This window comes from Microtus pennsylvanicus, chromosome X (assembly GCF_037038515.1).
Source record: "Microtus pennsylvanicus isolate mMicPen1 chromosome X, mMicPen1.hap1, whole genome shotgun sequence".
Lineage (NCBI taxonomy): Eukaryota > Metazoa > Chordata > Mammalia > Rodentia > Cricetidae > Microtus > Microtus pennsylvanicus.
The window spans coordinates 134257021-134269063 of NC_134601.1; the positions used below are offsets into that span (position 1 = coordinate 134257021).

General features: G+C 40.6%; 1 protein-coding gene across 1 annotated transcript; it reads right to left on the minus strand.

The window, feature by feature from the left end:
• Window positions 1-386: 386 nt before the first annotated feature.
• Window positions 387-8120, minus strand: Dynlt3 (dynein light chain Tctex-type 3). Its single transcript, XM_075958345.1, has 5 exons — window positions 7991-8120; window positions 5620-5661; window positions 3063-3186; window positions 2389-2466; window positions 387-2075 (listed from the first exon to the last, which is right to left on the minus strand). Exons 1-5 carry the CDS (start codon window positions 8018-8020, stop codon window positions 1999-2001), a joined length of 351 nt encoding a protein of 116 aa, XP_075814460.1. The 5' UTR covers window positions 8021-8120; the 3' UTR covers window positions 387-1998.
• Between the last annotated feature and the right edge of the window lie 3923 nt (window positions 8121-12043).

Consider the following 12043-nt stretch of genomic DNA (forward strand, 5'->3'; position numbering starts at 1 on the left):
TATGTTTTACACTAACTTTAAAGAGAAACTTTGTGTTAAAAATTACAAATAATTTTTAAAATGTATAATTATAAGAAGCATGAACTAGAAGCTACGGTTGTATTGTAATGGTCAAGACTCGATTTGCGTGGCAATATTTTTGAGACGCAGTTTTGCTAGGTAGCCAAGTCTGGCCTCCTAGTGTTGATCCCCTGCTCAGACCCATGTGTATATTAATGTATTTACTTTTGCAATGTATTTCTATGACCCCACATTTGTTTCCCTCCTCCATTCATCCTGCTTGGAAGTTATTAAAGTAAAGGCAATGAGTTATGAAGCAGAGCCAAATGTTAAGCACAGTAAGATAGTCTTTATTATAATTGAACTAGAAACAGCAGAGAGCAAGCTCACGAGGTATGATTTATTTTAAAATGAGGTTTCAACAACAAGAGTCAAAAATCAGTCTTAACTGCACAGTTTGGTCACTAGTATAATCTCCAGAGGTACAAGAGCCAGCACATAAAGTAACATACAGGCAATAACAAAGAATTTCTGAGGTGCCAAAGTCACAGGTCACTGCTTGAAACCCTATCTTTGCATTCTTGTCATTACAGTTACTTGGCAAAATGCCAAGCATGCGTGTAGTACTCATCTAAGAATCCTGTTTTAATATTGTTGCCATTAATACTAAGCTTTTCTTTACCCTAAAAATTCAATGACTCAGGATTTCAATCCTTACATGGATTGGGTGCCAGTGGTGACATGTAAAATTGATTTCATTTTCAAGATTAAATGGCAGACATGTGGTGGCCAGTTGTGTACCCTAGATTTTAGCATTGATTTTCTTAATAAATTTAGCTATATTTCATAAGCCCTGAGAAATTAGATAACCCACAACTAATGATTGTTCACTTTTAATGTATATTCTACTCCACTCAATCCTAACTCCACATAAGTATTTAAATTATGCACACATAGCTATACCTAATGCAATGATAAAATTTATGACTTGTATAACTAAGACTACTAATAAGGCTTTTAAGTAAGAGTTGCATATTTTATGTGTTTATTTTATCAGAAGCAACCCTTAAAAATTTTATGTATAATTCTGCCACCAATTAGTGCTTTCCTTTTGGCTAGTTCTCCATGGAGGTCCAGAGACTTTTCCTTTCTTTTTCAACCCTTCCTCAGAGATACCAGTTTTCCAACTGAAACCAATAGAAACTTAACACTTGAACACCCTGTTGAGAGTTGCCATGCCTGGCAGAGAAACACGCACAACAGGTATTCGGTAGATAATGTTTCTCATGGAATGAGTGGATTGTAAGGCAGGTGTCTGAGTCAGATACTGTTGATCATATACTTAATTAATTTTGCTTAAGCAGGAAACCTGGTGATTATTTAATTCCACCTCAAGTGTAAATGTAAGAAATTGATATTAGAAAGATGGCTTTGCCAGGTTCTCAGGAAAATGAAACAGGTTAGTCATAGCTGCTACTATAACATTAGATACAGGTGGTGGGGGGGTGTCAAAATTACTTTCCATGAACTATTATATATAATCCAATGAAGGGAAGAAATTAAAATAAATAAGAAAGGTATTAGCCAATTCATGTAATTTTCTCTGTGCTGATCATTGCAGCATTTTTGTTCACATATTTATTTATCCCTGTTAAGTTTTCTAGTATAAAGATATTGTCAGCATCTAAGTAGATTATCCCATCTCTGCGGGTGCAGGATGCTAGTGGAAGGCTTGTATAAATAGAACATCCTAATCTTATGTTAGTCAATATTTCTGCATTAATTTTTGGCTAACATTTGTGTCTTTAAATGAAACTGTGAGATAATCTGCTAAGATCTTATTTATTAGACTTTTCCTTATAATATTCAGTTTTTTGTTGATAGCTTTGAAGCATATTGCACACTTGTCATCTAGCACATTAATAGGTAATTATTACTCTTTTTAGAAAGGATACACTCACGAACTTAAGGTAATGGCTTGAACCCATATTTACTGGGTTACAGGACAATTGCAATTGCAAAGACATTAACAATACAGTTCATAGTACGGTTCTCCCATCTTACAGTACAGGTTCCTGAAAACATAGAAGAAGAGGACATTTACACATCAGTAAAACATCAAAACTACCAGGCACTAAGTAATTAATACACACACACACACACATTTATACACAGCAGACAAACACAACCACACATAGCTTTTAGTAATATTTCCTCTAATATGTTCTATCTTCACATTTCATACTGACTTGAAACCCTACTTGTGAGTGCACTCGAAGCAATTCTATTGATATGGTGTTTTTCAGACTTCAAGTAGAGCTACATAATAAGTCCAGACTGACTTTGCTGGAACTTTGATTCTGGGCAAATTAATTTATGGTCTCTTACCATCAGATGTAGTATCCCAAAAGCATGAGCTGGCTGTATGAAATCCATAGGCACTCCTCTGGGCCACAGCACAGGTCACTGCAAAGAAAGTCATAGCGTGACAGTAAAAGGGGGAAAGAATCAAGGTGGAAATATTTGTATTAGAACTCTAAACGCTGAAAAATAAGTAACAAAATAATTCAGCTAGTAGGTTAAAATAGTCTCTTGAAATTAACCACGATGAACTTATTTTCAGGAGACTCAGCCATTTCCTGAACCATTACTATAACCGCCAACAACTGTACCGCAGACAACGTCTGGATCCAACTGCGCTCTGTGCCACTACCAGATTCCAGAGAGAAAGGCGGGGACAATTTCACTTTGTACTTGGTGTGTGGATTTTCACAGGCCTCTACAGAGGCGTGGAAGGCTGAGAGGACGACAGCCCTGAAGGGTCTCAGTGGGCAAAGAGAACTGCTGCTATCAAGGGAAGGCAGTGTAAACTGGTTTAGACTGCAAGCCCTCCAGTTTCACGCTGCATCATGTATTACATTCAAAGGGACAAGTCAGAAGTGCTGCCTACAGTAGTGTTCAACTACAGTGCCTGTTGTTAGGATCCATGCTCCGACTTCAGAGAAAACCAGAAGGATAAAGGCATGGCAACTGGTGAGGAAGGACCCCACATCAACACTTACCAATGTACTTATAAGCTTTGCCCATTTTAACCAAATGTGCTAGGGATTGCTCCACTATGCTTGCAGTCCATTGGTTGATGTTGTTATGATTGTAGTCCTCGCCTCCCAACACTGCATCAATACACTAGGAGAGAGGACAGCTCCATTAAACCAAATGAACTCAAATTTACATATACTGCAAGAGAAAGTCAAGGCACAGCAGAAAACATGCATCCACTAAATGTTTGGTGTGCACTGCCTCTGGCTGCTTACGAGTTTTCAAAGCATTCCCATAAGTCTTATCTCATTCTATGAAGTATTAAAGGTCACATAAAGATAAATTTGCCAATGCCTCTGTGGTAGCAGAAACTCTAATAAAAAAAACCTCTAATATTTATAACACAGGAAACACAGAGCATAAACAGCAAGTGATAAAAACGACTTCAGGATTAAGAAAACATAGTATTAACTGTTTAAAAATGGCTTTGAAACATAGGATTAAAACTAGGGTTCATGTGCTGAAAACCAAGGATAGGACTAATTTAAAAACATAGTTCTATGGATAGTAATTATAATCTCATTTGTGCTATGTAATTGATTAGCTACAAAACAACCAAAACAACTGCCAGTGAAAGTAAATAAAGATAGTCTAGGAAAAGAAAGTCAAATCATATCGTACAGTGCTTACTTGTATCCACTTTTGACACCTGACTAAGAGCAATGGTAAGATCAAGACCAGCCTGGTCTACAGAGTGAGTTGCAGGACAGGCAGGGCTGTTACAGAGAAACCCTGTCTCAAAAAAAAAAAAAAACCCAAAACACCAAAAACAAACAAACATCAAAACCCAGAAAACAGCAATGGCTTTAGTACTGCAGTTTAGGGCTGGAAGGCCAGACCCATACCTGTCTGCTCTGGAACCTTTATCAAATGACATACCACATTTAATCATCTCGGACTTGGGTTTTCATTTCTCCTTCCATCTCCACCCAGACCAGAGACACATTATTCTGTATTTCTCCCTGCTGACTCAAACTTTCCCTTGTGTGCTCGCAAAGCTGGTATTGCAAGATCAGAAGCACTGGGGCTAGTAAAACATGTCCAGTCACCAACCTAGTTTTATCTACAGCAAAGGTGGGGTTGTATTCTTTCAAGTGAACACTTTTGTCTTTCCATATGGTTCAAAACTTGGGTAAGGAAAATATATTAAAGTGGCTCTTACAAAGACTCAGCATCTTTTATTTCATGTCTACTAGCCAAAAACAGTCTTTCTTGACATTTTACTTCGAAAAATAAGATTATTGCTACCTCTGCCTTCCAACTGCTCTTCCTTGTGCTCTGACATTGTGAGAGTATTGAAAGCATTTTATTTTAATGAAATAGTCATATATATATATAAAACATAGTCTGAATATTTTAAATAATCAAATATTCTAATATACAATTCTTCAACTAATAAAATACAGCGATGTTTTTGGTGCTGCCTAGCCCTATGAGACACTGAGCTGATCCTACTTATCCAGGGTTAGAGCAGCTGAGCGCTGGAGAAGATGATACCCTTAGAACACTCAGGCAAGTCAAAAACTGCCTCCAGGGGAGCTGGTGGTGCACACACACACAGTGCCCAGGTGGAGGTGATTCAGCCCAGACAGAACTCCGTCAGGGCTTGCTAGGTCATAGGCCCCACGAGTCACACCCACAATTGAAGCAAGCCTTGTGGGCCAACTCAGGGTTTTTACCTAGCATTTGGCAGAATTAACATGACTCTGGACTGTTAAAGTGCTCTTAAAGTACCTCGCCACCAGGGTAGTCTACGCTGATAGCCTCACCCCCCTCGCAGTGGTCTAAATTGATAACACTAAAATTAGTAGAAATTCCCAGCTAAAACTGATTCTGAAGAAGAGCTGCTTTACTTTTTGTAGACTTGAAGCAGTGTTTCAGTGTGTCTTTCATTAGAAGTCCAAACACAAGAGACTGCACATACGTGCACCCCTGAAGAGAGCGAACACTTAGTTCAGATCTTGCTGTTTTAGCATTAACATTTCTAGCTTTGGCTTGAAAAATCAAAAACTGGATTTAAAATATTTCTATCCACACAAGCTTTGTGGAACCCTCACCCCTTATTCTCAAAGGGGCGAGAAGAAGTTTCCTAGCAGAATGTTTTCCCAGGAAGATAGTGGTCTTCCCTTCTCCCACCAGGGAGATTCCGAGCACAAGGTCACTTAGCCCAGCCAGCCATCTGGTACAGGCTGATAAAGATGGCCTAACTCAAGAACAGTGGCCTTGCTCTAAAAACAAGGAAAAAGCTGACTTAACAGAATGGGAGGGAGCAAAAGTCCTTGTACCCATGCCAAAGCAGCTTCAAAGATTCTCTTTGTAGCTATGCCTTTAAAGCTTACCCCACAGAGGAGATACAACTCCTCTCTACCTTGTTGTAATAGGGATGGAGATGAGTTCCAAACATGTTTGTATTATGCTCATTAAACCTTGCTTATTACAGTCTGGGCCTCTCTAGTGGTCTCTCTCTGGAGGTCGTAATCTGGGCACAACAGTTTGAAGATAACAGCAACTATAACTCACCTCTTTGATGACATTATGCGCTTCCTCAGCATTGAAGCCACCCTAAAGAGAAAACACAGGATAAAATTGCTTTCAGCAAGGGTTCCCTTTCTTTATAAATACGGTAACCTACAGGATACCCTCAGCTGGTCTAAGAAAGTGATAGTGACAGAAGACCATAGTGCTAGGGGCACCGGGTCTACCGAGGCTGCTGATCCTACGCCCGCCCTCTAGATTCAGATCCATTAGGATAGGGCAGGGCTTAGGCAAATACCATTTCGAAAAGTGCTTTTACGATAGTAACTCTAAATGAACATTCCAGATAAGCACTGTATTAGAAAGCTCAAGAAATTAGCAGGCGTTAGCTAAAAATGACGTCTATGGCGTGCTATCAGTATACAGGAAATCATTTCAGCTACGTAAAGGGGCCCGTAAAAAGAGGATGCTAAATTGTCATTTCCAATTTTATTTTGAACTGATGAGACAAACCACTGCTTTCCCAAATTAAAGATTATCGCAATACTCTGTCATTCAAAATTAATATCACTCTAATTTTTTAAATTGGCCTCATTTTTTTAATCAACTTGTTACAATCTTGGGTTAACAGCAATTTTCAATGACATCTAAGTATCCTTGAGTGCAGAACTAGGTTACATGACAAGACTGAAATACAAGCCATGATGCTTTAGATAATACAAGGATGATTTCCATGGAAATGTTTTGGTTGCATTGTGAAAGCAGTACTTTTGTGTTTTAAAAACTTGAAATAAGTAAATTCTGAAGTTATGTTTTAAGCATAGATTTTCTAACTCTATTAATTATTCTATAAAATTTCCCATATCCCCCTAATCAAGGAATGAAAATCCACCTTTTTTTTTTGACAGGATTTCTCTGTAGCTTTGGAGCCTGCTCTGGAACTAACTCTTGTAGACCAGGCTGGCCTCGAACTCACAGAGATCCGCCTGTCTCTGTCTCCCAAGTGCTGGGATTAAAGGCGTGCGCCACCACCGCCTGACTGTACACCTTTAATCCCAGCATTCAGGTTGAGGCCAACATGGTCTACAAGAGCTAGTTCCAGGACAGCTAGGATAGAAACCTTGTCTGGAAAAAAAAAAGTCTCATATTTTAGCCCTATGGCAAACTGTCATTTTGCTTCAAAATCCCATCCAAAATTGGCCTAAGAAATAAATGATGCATATTTTACTACAATTTGGAAAGTTACCTAATAATATGGATGTTTGCCTGGCTATAGTAACACAAATGTCTGTTGGTTTTTCATCTTTTTCTCTGGTGCTAGAAATAGAACTCGGGGCAGGTTCTAATGTGCTAGTTTACCAACGAGCTATTCCTCCACTCCGATTTCTTTTTAAATTACATGTACTTAGGATGTAGTGCAGAAAAGATTCCCTTGCACCCTTGCTGGGAGGTAAATCGAAGGAAGAGCCAACCATGTAATGGGGGGGGGGCAAGTGCGTATTTCTAACACCAGTGTGCGTCACCACTGACCTACAAGTATGCACGCACTCTGCAACACAGAATCTTCTGCAGACAACTTTGCCTAAAACTTTCCCAATGGATCAGAAGTCCTTGCAAAGATCCTATTACATGGCCCCTCCAACATCTCATCTTTCATTTTCTTGTATCACACTCCAGTGGCTAGCTACCAGTGGACAGAAAATGTCTGTCTATTCTGTCCTTGCAAACTCATCCAGGCTGTGTGGCAACTCAACAGGCCGCATCTTCTAAGTGCTGGAAACATGGGCTGAACTGTAAAGTCAGAGACCTGGGTTTAAACGGAACAGCTGTCATTCCTAGCCGGTTTAATTTTGGGCCTGCCATTTGGTTGCCATAAAAAGCCAGAGTTCCCAACAATAACAGGAAAATAACCTACATCATGGAGTTCGGGTGAGGCTTAGGGAAACCTGAATCAGTGAGCAAGGGCTCTTAATCCATAAAGCACTTCCTCTAGCCGTCCCTGGGGAGAGTTCCCAGGACCAGCCACCTTGCAGCAGCAGCAGCAGCTCAAGGAGACCCAAAAGGGTGGAGAAAACAGAGAAAACCGGTTTCCCAGGCCCAGATCACAGACGGGCGGGGCTCGCCAACGCCCGCCCATGCACCCCAAGTTAGGTCTCCCCCTACACCCACTGGGTCCTCCCAGACCCTGCCGATTGCCCCCAAGAGCTTTCAGTCACCCAAGCCTTCGGAATTATCAGACCACCCTCCGGCAATCAGGGGCGGGGAGACGCCGAGGGGCAAGAAGGATCCGGGTTCAGCGGAGGAGACTCGGGTTCACCGGACTCCGCAACCTAACTCTCCAAGCTCTAAGAGACCACCGGACAGCCTCCCCCACAGCCAGGGCGAGGGGCGCTTCTCGACGCCAGAGGGGCGGTACCTCGTCGCAGGGCCGGTGGTACACCTCCATGGTGGATTTGGCAGTCCCCGGAGGCGGAGCAAGGCTCCGGTAGAAACTCGCAGGCGCACACCGGCCTCCGGGGAGGCCCCGCCTCCATTTATAGCCCAGGGCTTTTGTTTACGTAGCCCCGCCTCTGTGTCGCACTGGAGCAACCTTCCCGGGACCCGATGGGGGCGGGGATTAAAGGACAGGGAGGAGGAACTCTGGTTGAGTTGAGCTGCTTAGGTGAGCTAAGGATACCTCCTAGGCCTAGAGTGCACTTCTGACCAGACCTGTCTTCTGAAAGTAAAAGATGTCGTTAAGAACTCGGACAGCGTCTGTGGTGATTTGTTAGGATGATCTTGTGTCAGCTTGTCAAAACTCAGCACAAACGGCGCAGGGATCTCTGTTGTCCTCGTAGGCATGGAACTCGCTCATCTATAGTTTTCCAGCAAATGAGTGTAGGAAGTGAGTGAGCAACTTTGATTTCTCTGAGTACTAATTACTGACTTTGAAAAATATAGCCCCCCCCATTCAGTTTTCTCATATGATAAACATAATCACCCCTATTTTGTGACTGGTTATAAGGATCAAATAAGATTCTGTACACACGATTCCCGAAGTTGATGCTCCTGTCAAGGCTTTTCTTTTATAAAGAAGTATAAAACTTTTGAGAAAGGAGAAAATGCCCTAAATTGAATTATAAGTCTTAGCAGAAACACTCTGTTTACATTTATTTTAGGACTACTGAATTGTGGCTGATTCTAAGATTTTCCTCAAATTCTCAGTAATTCAGACTTGTCCTCCCCTGGTCCCCTTATTAAAGATGCAGTGAAAATGCAGAGATTTTCAATGACTTGCCCAAGGCCTTACATACAGTATATATTAGGTCTACCAGCTTGAATACTACAGTCTGATAGCAATGCTCAAGTTCTTTAACACTGTTGTGAGCTTCCTGTTGCTGCTATAATGAACGGCCACAGATACAGAGATTTAAAGCAGCACAAACAACATTTTACAGTGTTCCAACCACATCCACAAAATGCTTCTTGCCATGCAAGTTAGCACATTCTCGGGTTCTGGGATTCAAATGTGGATATGTTTTGGTGGGGAGCAATAACCATCCACTACAGTGACTTCTATTCTGTATCCAGTATCAACGTCAGAAGGCTCATTAGTTTTCTAATCCCTTTCTCTTATTTTACAAGTAAAATACAAATCAAGAGAGATGAAGTAACCTGGAAAACCTGTATAGTTGTTAACTAAACCCTTGGGTTTCTGAACCTCAGTTCCCTCAATTTGCCACTCTGTATTGATGAATTTTGATTCAAATAAAACTGTTAACTTGGTGTGATTTTTGTTTGAATGGTTCTCATTCAGGAGTACTGCAAAAATCCTAATTGGGCCTGGAGAGACAACTCAGCAGTTAAGAGCGCGCACTGCTCTTGCAGAGGTCCTAAGTTTGGTTCCCAGTATCTATGTGGTGGTTAACAGTTCTCTGTACCTCCAGCTCTAGGGGATACAACACCATTTTCTGGCCTCTTCAGGCATTAGACACTCACACAGTGCACACACATACATTCAGGCAAATACCCCATACGTCCTATAAGGAACTCAACAGTCTCTCAATGGGAGAAGTATCAAATATTTTTGAGAACATGCTTTAAAAATCATTGTAACCAGGCAGTGGTAGCACATGCCTTTAATCCCAACACTGGGGAGGGAGAGGCAGGAGGATCTCTGTGAGCTCAAGGCCAGCCTGGTCTATAGAGCTAGTTCCAGGATAGCTAGGGTTGTTACACAGAGAAACCCTGTCTTGAAGAAAATAAACAAAAAAAATTCATTGTAATTTTATTGGTATGCTCCTTTGGCTACAAGGAACAGAAGACCCAGGTAGGGGAAACTAAAATAATAATATTAATGTTTTGTTCCAGTACCAAAGATAAAAGTATTCCTGACAAATTTAGTTGCTCAAAGGCTTTTGTATAATTTTTGTCCTTTCCATTTTCATACACTATTGTCTTCAGGACATCAGCAACCTGTTGTTTGGTTGGAAGTGTCACCCCACCCCCCTGGCATCTATATATACAAGGAGTCTGGAATGTTTGGCTGGGAGTCAAAGCCCCCTCCTCTGGGAGTGGCCGCAGTCCAGACTCTACCTCTAAGAAAGCCCACCAAATGGTGAACCCTCCCCAGGGAGGGTCAAGAGCACTCACACAGGCTATTTAAATTGCCCCCCAGAGAATGGTCACATTGTCTCCGATTTTTCCTCTCCGTGTTTTCCGGGGGAGGGAGTCCTGCCTGGGGGTGTTGGCATTCATTAATCTGGGCTCTTCTAATTTGGTCTGATTTGGTCTAATTTGGATTATTGCATTGGCAGAGAGCCTACCGGGCCAAGAAAACTCAATACAGGTTTCTTTCTAATCCCTAGGAATCCTTTCCTTAGGCCCAATTGGCCAACATTTAGTCGTTTGATTCTTTCTTTTACAGAACACACAGGTAAACCTATGTTTAGTGTTTTTCTTTAATCATGAATAGTTAATTCAGCTACCATAAATAGATGTGGGGATGGGGACTTTCTTAAAAGGTAATCTCTGGTGGGGAGTCAGAGAGAGTAGGATCCACTCTCTCTAGTATAAATGGTGATTCTCAGGACCGAAAGAGAAATTCTTTCTTAAGAACTAAGATGTAAACATTGAGGAAAATATCAGTATTGATCTCTGGACTCCACTGGGGTTTTCTGTTGCATCGTCTGTGCCTCTTGAGGGAGGATATCTCCCTAGTGTGTCATAACTTCATTTCAACTACCCATATCTGTATGTGTGTTTCCAAAAACCATAGGGAAACATGAGTATCCTTAAAAATACATGTGTGTGCATCTTTATAGGGCCTATTCTTAAAATTGTTTATATGGTTGTGAAGAAAAAGAATAATGTAGAAAAGGCATTAAAATAAATTAGTAAAATATTTCAAATAAAGTCTTTTAAATGTATTAGTAGAACCCTTGCTTTTTTTGTTTGTTTTGGTTTTTGAGACAGGGTTTCCCTGTAGCTATGGAGAGATTTTGCTTTTCCACACATATTTTAAATCTAGTCTTAATAAATAAATATAAATAATTCTTTCTCAAGTAGTTTTTGTTTGTTTGCTGCTTTGTTTTGAAAATGGTCTCACTTATGAAACCCAGGCTGGACTAGAATTTACAATCTTCCTGCCACAACTTCCAGAGTACAGGATTATAGATATGTAACACATAGTAGCAATATTTAATAGTTATTTTACCCTAAATAGTTTTCTTGTTTACATTTTGTTCTGGTGGTTTTAAACAAAGTCTCTGTGTAGCCCAGGCTGGATTAGAACTCATGTTCTCTTGTCTGAGCCTCCTGAGGTGTTGGTTTACAAATATGTCTCAAATAAAAAGGATTTATTGTTGGGACATCTTCCTCATAGGGAGATTTATTTAATAAAACATTTAAACTCATTTTCTAAAAGATTCAAGTTCTATCTAATGGTGGCCTAAGGAATGAGCATCAGCTTTTCTCGCCCGATAATTTTGACTGTGTAAAATTGAACAAGGAATGCTGAAGGCAATTGGAGATTTCAAACGACAAAGCCTGAAACGAGTAGAACACAGCATTTGAATCAGGTTTTCAGCTGGTGCTGAGATGCCAAGACATAGGGCAATCAGATTCCGTGGCATGTCAAGGAGGGAAATTCTGGTAAGAAATCATACTTTGGGTTGAAAGAAACTGTAAGGATTACAAGATAGGAATAAAACATCAGAGCTTGAGAGTGAAGCTCAGTTTTGAATCACTTCAGTCCCTGCAGTTGGATTAAGGTGGTCTGATTTTGCTAATGCGTCTAGGCAGCTGCAACAAAATAGAACAGTTCTTTCTGGACGACAGGAATATTACCATAGGCTACAAAGTAGACTTATATTTTTCACATACATAAAGTGCAAAATGAAGCCCACGTAGGTACATAAAGAAACAAAACCACATTGTCATAACCAGTGGACAATGGAAACAGCCCATTAAGGATCTAGATGGTACAATT